Below are 14,302 nucleotides of genomic sequence, written 5' to 3'. Positions count from 1 at the left end.
AAATAGGATACTTGGCATAAATATAGAAATGATACTGAATCCCATCGAAAAAGTGACACTGAGATCCATGCGATATGGTTCTCCCTATTTCTAACAATAAAGCATGGCATATGATGAAACAAAACAGGGTATTTTAGCTTAATTATGGTGCAACAAAATAGAGGATAAAGCAAAATGTGGGATAGAGAGTTAATGCATGATGAAATAGAGGATGTAATCTCTATTTGATTAGTGGGATTGTCATGTAATACTACGATATAAAGGAACTTTATGGTTTCATTTTTGAACCGTGAGATGTATTTGGTGCTATCTGTGCTCACCCTTCACTAGTTTGACAAAGCTACTTTCGCGCCCCCACTCTTTTAGGGTAAAAGGATGAAGATATACCCCCCAATATCTATTATAATTTATTGCCACGAGCATGCTAAAGAAAGAAAGTAGTTTTGGGCCCTTTTCTCTTCTCTTCTTGTTCATCTAATAAAAATATAGCTAAAAAAATTTACACGTGGAGTATTTTGGCATAATGAGCTAAAAAAAAAAAAAGGTACAACTTCTAAGTCACACATAATTGAGCAAGATGATTTAGGTCTTATTTAATAACTCAATTCAACACTTAAACTTAATGGATTCAGATCTTAATATATTGAAATGCGTTTGAAAATGAAAAATTAAATGTCTGAATTAATTGAGTAGTATTGAATTTCATAGGTAAAATTTGCTCTTAAAAATAAGTAATAAGTTATTCACTTGTCATTTAAAATAATAAACACTCAAAATGTATCAGATTTAGAATTTAACAATTCAATAATTTAATAGATTTAGATTTCAATTATATCACACACACCATTAGATTAGATTATGATACGAAAAGCAATTAGAACCACAAAAAATAAAAAAGGAGAAGCAATTAGAACATACAACTACGGTATAAACACAGTATTGGATGCTCACCTAATACGTACGTAGTCGTATAGATGAGGGGACGTGCATAGGGATGGCAATGGGGGCGGGTGCCCGCGGGTGCCCGCCCCGCGGGGGGCTCACGGGGCGAGGGTTGGGGCGGGGGCGGGGGGGAATTTTTTCCCCCCGCTTAGAAACGGGGCGGGGGGCGGGGGTATACTCCCCTGCCCCATCCCCCGCCCCGCCACCAGCAAAAAAAAAAATATATATATATATATATATATAAATGACTATATATTATATGTAAGTTAATTAGTTATAAACTTATGATAATTATATTATTAGTTAGATGTATTATATAATGTATATTAGTTTATGTAATATAATTGATATTATCAATTATATGAATAATTATACATGTCTACTAATAGAATTTATTAATTAGTTATACTAAATTTACTAATACATTTATACTAAATTTCTAATTACACTTAATAGAATAACACTTTTTTCTCAAAAAAAAGCACAAACACAATGATGAATTAGTGATTGCATTTGTACTAAAAGTGAAAATTTGACTATTTTAGTTATATTTATTTCATCATATTGGATTGTATTCAAATAACTTCTGTTTGATTGTTTTTATGAGTTTCAATTGTAAAATTACAATGAACAATAATTTGGTGATGTGTTGATATTTTAGTATTTGATTATTTATTAAAATTTAATTATAATAAAATTTTATTAACCCCGCGGGTGCCCCCGCAGGAAAAGCGGGGCGGGGGCGGGGCGGGGCGGGGGACGGGGGGAACTAATAGGCAACGGGGCGGGGGACGGGGGATCCCCCGCCCCAACCCCGCCCCGTTGCCATCCCTAGACGTGCATGGATAAAGCCATATAAACGCATTGGCCAAAAGCGTAGGGCCAACCTAATAAAAGGCAGAACCAAATCCTAAATTGGAAGTCGATGGTCCTGGATGCTCCCTCGTTCCAGTGTCCCCGAAAACGAGGGCAGGGCTTTAAATCTCATGCGTGCTTCATTATGTGGATAACTGTCAAATAATTTAATGGATATGGACACAATTGGTTGGGATTTTTCACTCTCTCTTCCAAGGTCCTTTCATCCATGTCCACCATCGTCTCCCCCTACCCTTATTCTGCTTCTGTATTTTTAGAAAGCGTGGTCTATGTTTTCACTCTTGTTATATTCTCGAAGCTTTATTGTAACCTCCCAAAGTCAGTCAAGGACACAAAAATGGTCCAGTAGAATGTGTATCTTATCTTCGATATATATATATATATATATACATATATATTCTTGGCAAACATTTTGCCAGTAGAATGTAATATGGCTAAGACACAATTGGAAAACTAGAAAATACTACTAGCTAGTACTCGAACAAAAAAAAAAAAAAAAAGAAAGTACTGGTGTTCTCGAAAACTAATACTAGTAATAGTTCAACTTCAAGCACGTGCATGCAGTACTACTAGCATTCAATAGTTTTCCAACACCACGTCGAGAATGCTCATGTACCTTTTTTCCCGCATTGGACTTTAGTTTCGATAATTGTCCTTTCGTTGGGATAAATCAGGTTGTGAATCTAAACATAATGCTAGAGGGGAGTGCCGCGCATCGCACGGGTATTTGATACTTGTAATTAAAGAAATTTTTTTATTAAACAAATAATAGTATATTCTTGAAAAAAAAATTGTCATCAAATGTTAATAATAGTACATTCTAATCGCAGCACACACTTGTCCATTTTATTTTATCAATGCTTTTATAATTTTACCATTTCTAAAAGATCCCTACAGATATCAACTGAAAATCACCCAAAAAAAGACATAAGTTTTTTCAGACAAAAGAATACCCTTCGATGGCTAGTTATAGCAACGTGTTAATTGCACAACGTGTTAATGTTTCTTTGTGTTAATTGCACAACAAAAGCATATTTCAATTAAATGTGTCTATAACATCGTTTCAGTAATTATACCAACACATAAGTTTATAAAAGTTGTACTCCATGCAAAAACAGTTACAAAATAATTCCATATTTCAGAAATATCCAAATGTCTTTATAAATCAAAACTTTAAATGTATAAAAATGAGGACATTTCGGTAAATATACCTAAACATATGATATCCTCAGTTGTACCAAAAGTTTTTAAAAAACTACGCAACATTTCATATTCCCAAAAACCCTCTATCCATGAGGTTGAAATTCAAATATCCCTTTAACCACAACTCATTCTTATATTGTACAATGATATGTGTTTTTACAGGTGCCCTCCGAGTCATGGCACCTCAAAATCACATAAGAATATTAGAAATAAAAGTCCAGCATTGCATTTGAAGCTAAACGAATGGCAAAAATTAATGCTTCTATCACGGGATCAAAGCATTTCCAGGCCTCAACCGCAATTCTAATTCCTTATCCGATACAACAGCAGGCTGACTAGATTATCGAGTCCGATCGCCATCAAACAGCAGATGAAGGTCCTATTTGTTTTCCATTATTTTATCATCTGGGCAAATTTTGCATGGTCATTAATTGTTCGCCTTTTATTTGGAGAATAATCAGTCCTCAATGAAATTATTTGTATGTTCCTTTTTCCAAAATATATAGAATAAGAAAGAGGTTCGAAATTACTTTCCAATATCAGTCATGTAAACAAAAAAACGTATGTATATATATATATATCATTTGTTTCTCTCTAGTTTTATGACATTAATTACCATCAGATAGTCGATTTCTATATGATTGATCTTGCAGAAAATGTGATCAAACACCAAACAAAAAAATCCAAAACGGAAAAAAAAAAAAGAGAGAGAGAGAGAGAGGGCTCTGCTCCGCTTAAAAAGGTAAAAGCATTCCATTGTTGCCCGGGCTACTAATTCGTTGACCTAACGATGATATTTATGAGGGTCTAACTATATTTACCTCCCCTAAGGTTTATCCAAATTACGAATCAATCCTCAAGGTTTCACCAAATCACATCTACCTCCCTTGTCACTAACTCCGTTAATATCCTATTGACAGAAATTATAAAATGACAATATTTCCCTTAATCTAAATGCATCGAAGGCAAAAAAAAAAAAAAAAAAAAAAATCTTAGATCCATTATTCTGTAAAGTTTATGCAAAAGAAAAAAAATGAAGGTATCAACTACTATTAATCTTTCTCGTGAATGTTTGGAAATCAAAGAACACAATTTCAATTGCAAATAAGTGAAAAAATGCACAAAGTTTTTTTCCCCAAGGATTAGAAATCCCAAACAAGTGAAAAATGTAGATGCTTCCCCTTTGGCGTAAGTTCAAGATTTGAGGGTAAAGGAAAGGAAGAAGAAAATCTCTTTGTTAATAGTTTGAATTGATAGGGAAAATTTTCAAAAAAAAAAGAAAAAAGAAAAATAGATATTGTCCATCATAAGTCTCTTCATTTTCCATGAGTACTATCCTTTTTATAGACTTCATCAAGTTCACCATAACCAAGCAAGCCACCATCTCTTTCTTCCTCTTTCCTCACTATTTCTCTATTGTCTTCACATGAAATTAAAGCTGCATAAATAGTACACCAAACTAGATTTGCTCAAAACTTGATATCCCATGACTTAATGTATCAACCTCTGTTGGCAATTTACTCTTGGGTGTCAAAATTGATAGATCTATACATGTTTTTGGTTAATTTTACTTTGTCGAGATTTCTATTGGCGGTTTACTTTCTTTGTTCATGTTTGTGGTTGATGTTTATTTTTTATTTTGTATTTTTCCTTGAACCTTCGCTTTAGTCTATTGGAATTGTTCAATCATTGCAATTCATGGAGTATATTTTCAAATTGATGGATATGACAAACTGTTCCATGCAAGTTGTAGTATCTTTTGGGCGCTCTTGTTCCAATTTTGATTGAAAACTAAAGAAAAAATGGTGTTTGTTGGCAGTTTTGAGTTATCGGTGAAAGATAGTATCAATGCCGGTTTGAAGCAATTGTAAATTTGCAATGTCTCCAACGCTTTTTGGGGTGATGATAGATTTTCAATATAAAAACAAAAAGGAAAGAGGAAGAAAAAGGGGAACAATATAACATTGATGGGCAAAATTAAGAATTCAGTTGCATTTTTATTCTGGCTTGCCTGGTGATGAGTGGTCAAACGTTAATTGACTAACTGGAAGGCTCTACTTGTTATGGATCTTTGAGTTTGGTGGACCATTTTGTAATTTTATCAAACTTTAAGGATTGATTCGTCGTTTGGACAAATCTCTAGGGAGGTAAATGTAATTAACCCTATTTAGGGATGAGTCCATATCAATAAAGCTAAGAATAAAAATACAGCATCAACCTTTCTATTCTGCTATTATTACTAGCAAAGTAGGACTACTTTCTTCTTCATGCAGAAACAATGACCGAACTAATGTTCAATGCACGCGCCTACAGCATGCATTTGCCTACCTTGTACGTAGTTCTTTCTCTCTCTCTCTCTCTCTCTCTCTCTCTCTCTCTCTCGGTTTCGTAAAACAATTCCCATAATTTAAAAAAACTCTCACATAAAAAATCAAATCACTAATAATGTGATATATATATATATATGAGAAAAAAAGATTGAAAAAATGCGTTTTGTGAATAATATATATTTTTCAAATAATAACCCTTTCCAAATGAATATCTTTTGACTGGTTGTCACTGCTAAAAATCACTGGAGTGAAGAATTTTATTTATTTTTTAACAATCAGAATTACTGGAACAAACACGACAAAGTTAGATTAAAACTCAGAGGTAATCGAAATCCTAATGCAAAATACAATCTAAGGTGGAGTCCACAAATCAATACCGTCCAGTCAATTGATAACTGGAAGTGCGGCTGAGCACCTTAAACCCAGAGTAACTATCTCACAAGCTTTCCCCCCCCCCCCCCCACCCCCACCCCCGCGGCGCCCGAACAAAGAATTTTATTTGATGCAAGATAAAACAGCATAAATGGTGTAAATTTTTTTTTTGTTGAGTCGTAAATCTAGATGAGAGAGCTCAAGTCAACCAAACTGGGGTAGCCCTGGAGCAGCGGCGCAGAACGTGGAGCCCAACAAATAATAAATTGGCTAATCAATTCCAATTGATTGGTCTTCGACCAGTGGAGTGGTCCGGCCCCGGGGACGTGAATTTTGCCGGCAGTGTTCAACCACACGCCTGGCCAGGGAATAGACGGGGCATTTTTAGTTGAAACCATTAATAATAAATCTTCTTCATTCCATTCCATTAATTTTTAATTAAATTACTCGAAGAAATTGTTTATTCCGAGATTCACCTCACTAGTGATTTTCCACTGCGTTCTTTTTTCTTTTTTCAGTATTAATAATTATACAGAAAACATGCATAAGAATTAACTCCGCCGGTGATTCTCCTTTCAAACCGCCAATTTGCTCATAAGTTTATGAAATGCCAAATGTCTCTATCTAAGAGAGTTTACAGCAGTTAAGTATACAAAACAGCGAGCATTCTTCTAAACAAGTGACCATACGATGAGAGATCTTTCTTCCTGCTATCTCTCCATTCTCCTTCCTGTTTTGATACAAGTACAACTGGTGGTGATGATGACTCTCACTTTGACATCTCCGTTAACCAAAGCTGACGTCTTTCCTATGGCTGGATTTCCTAATGTCTGCTTACTTTTCTTTTTTGCATGTTTTGGAATTTAGAAAAATTTATCACATTTTCTACACTTTCCAATACGAGTCCTGCAATACCCCTCATGTTTTTGATTTTGCAAGAAAATATTTTTGACACATTATTCAGAACGACTCCACTCATAAAGAACGACTTTGATTTTAAATCAGACATTTTTAAAACGATAAATATACATGTAAAAATTTTCAAAATGAAGGAGGTAGTTTGTTTTTAGTATAGAATTTTTCATTCAAAATAGTCATTACTAACTTTTGATATAATTATCACTAATTTTCAATAACTCTTAAATTTTTGTGCTTACGAGTGAAAAAGATGTGGAGACAGATGCTAGGGCTAAAAAAATATATATAAATTATCACTTTCTTTTTAAGGTAACTTTCATTTCCTATACATTACTTTCTCGCAATTAGTGCTCTTAATCGAGTCGAGTCGAGCCGAGTATTTGCCTACCAAGCTTGGTTCGACTCAAGTTTAACTCGAGCCAAACTCGAGCTCGCTTGATTAGGCGGATGAGTTTTGAAAAATGTTTGGACTCGACTCGCCAAATACGACATGTGACTCGAGTTCGAGTTCGAACTCAACTTGTTTATCACAAACGAGTCGAACTTGCACGAATCTACAATTTTCAATTTTTATGCTTTTGAATTATGAAATGACATATATACTCTTTATTATCGAGTCTAATCGAGCTATTCTGATAACAGACGAGTCGAACTTACTCGACTTGTTAATTAAACGAATATATTTCGAGTTCGACTCGTTTATCACAATTAAAGAGCCAAACTCGAGCCTTATCGAATCGAGCTCAATCGAACTTTCAAGTTGCTTGTTCCGTTTAATAGCTTTACTTGCAATTTATCTTCGCGTAACTTTCTTGATGTTTCTTCCCTTCCCATATGAAATTATTGGGGGAAAAAAAAGGGAAGTGTATTGTAAAAGGAGCACCATAACTGCCAGCATTATGGTACAATCATGGATTACTGCACGCCATAAAACACAACCAATCACACACAACGCTGCGCGTGGTTGTAGTGAGACCTGGGAAGAAGAATGTCGCCAATGGAACCCATCACGACTACTGCTAGCTTTCTCTCCGTCTCTCTCTCTCTCTCTCTCTCTCTCTCATCTTTCTCCTTTCCCTGAAAGGTTTAATAAAAAGCTGCCTCGGCCGTCAGAAATATATAAATTCTCACTATTATAACAGTAACAGACACACATTTGTACCACAAATTTTTTTAACTCCCTCACAAATTACTACAGTACTACTCTACTAATCTGTTTTCTCTCCCCCCTTCACTCTGTACATTCCAGTTACTACTGCACAATACAATTGCCCTAGATCCACCCTTACTTTTCCCCTTACCAAACTCTCCATACTCCTTTTCTGTATTGCAATTTCACTTAATTTCAGCTACACTCGCCAGATATCAATTTGAAGGTACTTTGAGCTGAGCCCATTTCAGTTTTCTTGCAAAATTGACTGATTTTTATGGTTGTTATGTTATATAAGCCGAATGGCATGTTTTTTGGTTAGTTTCTGACTTGGGTTTTATGAGAAATATCGGTGATGCGTGTGACAGACTTAGTTTGAGTTGAAATTTCCGACAAAGTTGGTTTCTTGGGGTGATTCTTGATTTTGAAGGAGACAATGGAAGAAGAGGAGTTAATGTGGGTAGGTATTGGTGTATTTGGTGCAAAGATGTGATTTGGGAGGTAGGTTCTTTTTGTGGGTTTGTGTATTTTTAGGGAGTGAAATGGGGTGTGTCTGCTGTAAGCCCTCTGCCATTGAGGATAGTAGGGAGAGTCCAAGGGAGAGGCTATCCAGTAAGACATCTTCAGATTTGAGAGTCCCGAGGGCAGTTTCTTCCAGAAGAGAAGATGGGTATAGAGTGAAAGATCGGCTGGAGAATAATGAAGGGAGGGTAGTTTTGATTGACAAGCAAATTAATGGTTCAGCCAGGTTGCATGGTGAGAATATTGAGAGGAAAAGGGAGAAGACTGAGTATATTGTTACAGCCTCTGGCCATCCTGGAGTGGGCAGAATGCCAAGAGCTACAGAAGGGGAGCAGGTTGCTGCTGGTTGGCCACCCTGGTTAGCTGCTGTGGCTGGTGAAGCTATCAGAGGATGGGTGCCTAGGCGTGCTGATTCTTTTGAGAAGTTGGATAAAGTACGCTTCTTTGTTGCACCAAGTTTTGGGATTATCCAGTAATATGGTTTGAGAAATGAGTAAATCAGTTGCATTTAATCTTTGCATGTCTTTTATTTGTTATTTCGCTTGCTATAAGTCAGTGTTGATGGAAGTTAAAATCCAATTTGGCTATATCAGATTGAGTACTTATTAGTTTGATAACAGAGTAATTTACACCGTCATATGAACAGATAATAAGATGGTTATTGATCCAGCCGCTTAAAATTCAGAATCAGATGGCCCATCTCCAGCTTTAACCCTGACAGAGTAATAGACCTCCTTGGTAACAAGCTTATCATTTTCCATGCCTTGTTCCTTTATACTAAGGAACAAAGTAGTCTGATGTGTGTCTATACTACGTTGCCCTCTTAAAAATGCTCATGCTTCCTAGACAGGTGTAGCTCGCAAAAAATTCTCCAAATTTTGAAGTGATTAGCCTAAACCAAGGTTTGTACTTACCAGGCAATAAAAAATTTGACTTTGATGGGTGCTATGAGAAATTGGTATGCTCACAATTTAAAAAAGTGCTAATTCTACTCATAGCAGTTGTGAATTGCTTTTGCTGACCAAATAGTTTGTATTTTCTTGAAATGGCTGAATGTGCATAATGTTCCTGACAATTTATCTGCTCTCCCCTGGCATCGAATCATTTAATTTTTCCGGCGGCTACTTGCTATAAGACCCCCATTCATTCATTGCTTTCTCTGCATCAATGAGCATGCGATATTGTTCAAATATGTACTTCACTTTCTTCTTATATTCTGTTCTTTACTATATTTGTGGTCTAGTTTAGGCCACATAGCTTTTACTTTTCGTTAACAAATTTTGACCCTAGGAATTAATATATCTTATTTGACTGAATCTGGAATTGTGATTTTGTTGAGTTAAATTTTATTTTGGTGTCCCATGGCAAGACACATTCTTAGGTGCATGAACAATCGATATTAAAATAGGTTATCTTCTTTTTGCATAGTTCTGTCTCCAACACTTCACCTGGTCCTTGTGTGTGGCATTTATAGTTACTGGACTTTAGACATGGAAATCATACTTTATAGTTAGTGCTCTATCAAGTTGTCTTTTGTGAAATTGCTGTAAGAACTTAAAGAGCAGCATTAGAAAATTAAGAAACTGAAGGAAAGAAGTGACTGACTAATGACAGAAAGATAAACGTAAAAAAGAAGGCTGAAATGTAGTAGATCATTCCTTTTTGATATTTGCCATTGGCAAGCTTTAAGATTCTTACCTTTTGACTGTACCTTTGATTAAAAAGTTGTCTTTCTTCAGTTTTAGCTCACAAATCTTAGGGTCTGCCAATTTATTGGAAACATTGTTTTGGAAGTTTGGTTAATCTTTTAGTACAAGACAAGTGAAATAATGGCCCATCTGCTAGGTGTATATGCTTGCTGACATAAGCTGCAGATTATCTCATAATCTTTACTCTGTGAAGATGATATTACCTCTTTATTTTTCCCTTAAGTTCAAGCATTTATTGATTCTACTGTTGCTGCACTTATCCAATCAAAAGGAAACAAGAGAAATAGAAGAGGGAAAAATATCTACTGATACTGAATTTTGCTAAATTGAGTAAGCTGCAGTCCTTTTATATACTAAAATGAATAGCTTAAAAATTGGGATCTATCCCTCTTCTTTTGTGTTAGTCAGTGATACTAATTGGTAGTCTGGATATTGATTGTTTTTCTATTTATGTAGATTGGCCAGGGAACTTATAGCAATGTTTATCGTGCTCGAGATCTTGATCAAGGCAAGATTGTGGCTTTGAAGAAGGTAAGGTTTGACAATCTGGAGCCTGAGAGTGTTCGTTTCATGGCTAGGGAAATTCACATTCTTCGCAGGCTTGATCATCCTAATATAATCAAGTTGGAAGGTCTAGTTACATCCCGGATGTCTTGCAGCTTGTACCTTGTTTTTGAGTACATGGAGCATGACCTAGCGGGTCTTGCATCACACCCAGGTCTAAAATTCACTGAACCACAGGTATTGACATTGAGCTTCAAATTGTGACTCAAAATCTTCTCTTATATTGTAGCATTGCTATTTTATTTTTCCCCTATTTTGATAAATAATTGTTACTCTTATTCAGATCTTCCGATATAGTAACGGCATCTTTTTACATCTGAATGAGACATATCTGTGCTATATGAGCACTAGACAAGGGAATGACATAAGGGTCATCATAATTCCCGAGTAAAACTGCACATTATTCTATTTGCTCCACTTGGATGCTTGGGATAATATAGTGTCTGGTTTATATATTTTTAGGTTAAGTGTTACATGCAGCAGCTTCTACGTGGGCTCGATCACTGTCACAGGCATGGTGTTCTGCATCGAGATATAAAGGGTTCCAATCTTTTAATTGACAATAATGGCATACTGAAAATAGCTGACTTTGGTCTGGCAAGTTTCTTTGATCCTCATCAGAGCCAGCCCTTGACAAGCCGTGTTGTGACTCTCTGGTACCGGCCACCTGAACTTCTACTTGGGGCTACTTATTATGGCTCTGCTGTGGATTTGTGGAGTACCGGTTGTATTCTTGCTGAACTTTATGCTGGCAAGCCTATCATGCCCGGACGAACAGAGGTATGTTAATTTGTTATTCTGCTTATGCCTAATATATAGGACCAATATCCAGATATGAAACAAGCCCCTTTGGAAATAGGGTATAGAGTTCTCTTTTGTGAGCATTGGTTCTCTCTCCCTCACTGCAAAACAAGAAAAAAAGAAAGGTGGAATGTTTATATTCTCATATAAAAGAAGCTTTATGAGAAAACCAAATGACAAGTTGCTCTCTTGAACCAATCTGTTAGTGAAATTGACAATAGTTAGTCATGAAATTTTGTATTTTTAACCTTTTAACTTGTGTTTTCGTCTTATGGTTTTTGCCTTGGCCCCTCCTGGGCATATTTGAACAGATATTTGCTTAAATCCTTGTAGGTTGAGCAGTTACACAAAATCTTCAAGCTTTGCGGTTCACCCTCTGAGGAGTACTGGAGAAAGTCGAGGTTACCTCATGCAACTATTTTTAAGCCCCAGCAACCTTATAAACGTTGTGTTGCAGATACATTTAAAGACTTTCCTGCACCAGCATTAGCTTTAATGGAGGTTCTACTATCTATAGATCCTGCTGATCGTGGATCTGCATCTTCTGCTCTCCAGAGTGAGGTATGAAGCTTTTTACAAACTATTGATGCAAGGTTGCCCTCTCTTTCCAGCAAAGACTGAAAGAGAAGAGAGCATGGAAGATCAATGAAGGACCTCGGGAAAACCAGAAACTTCTAATTAACAACTTAAAGGAGGTTAATAGGAGATTATAGGAATTAACTGTAAATGTTATGGAGCTTTGTAGAATTCCTCGCCAGCGCTCAATGTAGAATAATAATACCATTGAGTAACAGCAAGACCTGCAACATGGCGTTATTTGCATATTATAGTTTGAAAGTGTGTTGATTATTTGCATATGATCTCCATCTCTGCTCATGTTTTTGCAAGTTTTGGTTAAAAAAAACAGCACATCTACGTATTTTCTCCAAAAAAAAAAAAGGCCCACTGAAGGCTTGGCTATCTACTATTCCAATAAATTCTATTTCTCGTTTCTCAATCCTATCCATTGGATGAAATTTAGTATCAGAACTTACTGTTATGAACCATGTTATGCATTTTTATATGTAATTCACTGAATGCGTCCAATGGAATCCATGATATTACTTCATTATACTGTGTACCCATTCCATCAGTCATAGTTATGATAGATTTCATGGACTTGCATCAACAATTCCATCACCAATTCATTAGCTTATAATGACTTGTCAAAGAAATTTCCAAATCTTTAATTGTTGAAATTTTTGCTTAACCTGTCTAATTTGGTTTTGCAGTTCTTCATAACAAAACCACTTCCTTGTGATCCTTCGAGCTTGCCAAAGTATCCTCCCAGTAAAGAGTTTGATGCGAAAGTTCGGGATGAAGAAGCTAGAAGGTAAATTGAACGATTAAGATCAATTAATATTGTATTTTTATGTTATTAATATCAATGCTGAATTTTGAGTTTTTATTAGCACAAAGTGCCATGCTGTCTTGTTTATGCTTTAACAAATTTCTAAATGGTGAAAGTGGTGACTCAGTAGCTAACTTTGTTTTATGTTGTATACAGACATGCGGCAGCAGGAAGCAAGGGTCACAGGTATGATCAAGAACGGAAAGGGACAAGAGAATCTCGTGCTGTTCCAGCACCTGATGCCAATGCTGAATTAGTCCTTTCAATGCAGGTAACAACTGTTGTAATGTTTTTAAAGGAGGACCTCCTGCATTTTCTGTAAGGGCAAGCCCAAAATTTATGTGGTGAATTTCTGAACCCAGAAAAGACAAGGTCAGTCCAATTCCAAGAGCAGAAGCGAGATGTTCAACTCTCATCAGGAAGAAGTTGCTTCTGGTTTTCCTATTGACCCACCTAGACCATCCCAGGCTGTTGATGAAGCAAGCAATGATCCCCAGGGCAATCTCCATAAGAGGGGTTCCCATTCTGGCCCACTGGTACACCGGGCTGCCTGGGCAAAAGCTGGAAAGAATATGGAAGATGCTCCAAAGATTTCAAATGGAGCTGACTTGTCTGCAATGTCTGGTTTAGTTGCTGCAAGGAGGAGTGTGCTCTCTGAGGAACGCAGTGAGAAGTCTGGTCCTTCTCAGCAGGAAGTTCCCAAACTTATTGCAAGATTTCCCGGATCTTTCAAGGAGACATCGAATTCCTCAATGAAGCAAGATCAAAAGAATCAAGTGGTCACAGGATCTTATCAAAATGAGGATGGAAGAACCAGCAATAACGATCCCGTTCTGGTAAGAACTCTGCTGACATGATAGTTTTTAATTGCCACTATCGCATCCTTTATCGTCATAAAATGCGGAACCTCTAATTTGTTAGCGCTGTTCATAAATAAAGTTCTTGATGTTGATGTATTCATGTGCTCAAGACTTACTTGCTTTCTCTATTTAGATTGGGTACGGGTCAAAGGGCAATAAAATCCACTATTCAGGACCGATAATAGTACCATCAGGCAAAATGGACCAGATGATGAAAGATCATGATCGGCAAGTTCAAGAAGCTGTAAGACGAGCACGCTTGGACAAGGCAAAATTACGAAAATCTCAGGCTGATGGAAACCAGTTATCAATTAATTCACTATTTGTTTCTGGCCGATGAGTTGTTATTAGGCAAACTATACTGCAAAAAGGAAGGGAAGAGGCCACTATCTGTTGTACAATTGAGATATTTTGGCTAAGTGGGAGGAGCTGTATAGGGGTAGTTCCACGAATATGGCTGGGGGCCGTTGTTTGGCCGGCCAGATGTAGAAGAATTAAATAGGAAATGTTGTAGTTCCCTCACTCCTGCTTAAGCTGTCATAAGCATTTTATTGTAGCTCAACAAAGTCTGCATGCGAATGGTATCGGCCATTTTTATAGAGCTTGATTGTCAGTTTTAAATTGAACTTTCTGGCTTGTAGCCCAGAATTTTCCAAGATGCTCGG

At 36.5% G+C, this 14,302-nt stretch overlaps 1 protein-coding gene across 1 annotated transcript; it reads left to right on the top strand.

Moving 5' to 3' along the window:
* The first annotated feature begins 7,634 nt into the window (after positions 1-7,634).
* Positions 7,635-14,263, top strand: LOC113743517 (probable serine/threonine-protein kinase At1g54610). The gene is made up of 8 exons (XM_027271563.2): positions 7,635-8,747; positions 10,479-10,763; positions 11,049-11,366; positions 11,721-11,948; positions 12,659-12,759; positions 12,934-13,048; positions 13,140-13,613; positions 13,771-14,263. The coding sequence occupies exons 1-8, from the start codon at positions 8,334-8,336 to the stop codon at positions 13,975-13,977; spliced, it is 2,142 nt and encodes a 713-aa protein (XP_027127364.1). The 5' UTR covers positions 7,635-8,333; the 3' UTR covers positions 13,978-14,263.
* The last annotated feature ends 39 nt before the right edge of the window (positions 14,264-14,302 follow it).

Source organism: Coffea arabica, chromosome 5e (assembly GCF_036785885.1).
Source record: "Coffea arabica cultivar ET-39 chromosome 5e, Coffea Arabica ET-39 HiFi, whole genome shotgun sequence".
Taxonomy (NCBI): Eukaryota; Viridiplantae; Streptophyta; class Magnoliopsida; order Gentianales; family Rubiaceae; genus Coffea; species Coffea arabica.
This window is presented reverse-complemented; position numbering and strand designations above follow the sequence as displayed.

Bases quoted from the DNA above. Each gene is read 5' to 3' on its own strand.
- LOC113743517 (XM_027271563.2), top strand. From the start codon at position 8,334: ATGGGGTGTGTCTGCTGTAAGCCCTCTGCCATTGAGGATAGTAGGGAG. The intron at 10,764-11,048 runs GTATTGACATTG...ATATATTTTTAG, and splicing joins TAAAATTCACTGAACCACAG to GTTAAGTGTTACATGCAGCA. The intron at 11,949-12,658 runs GTATGAAGCTTT...TTGGTTTTGCAG, and splicing joins CTTCTGCTCTCCAGAGTGAG to TTCTTCATAACAAAACCACT.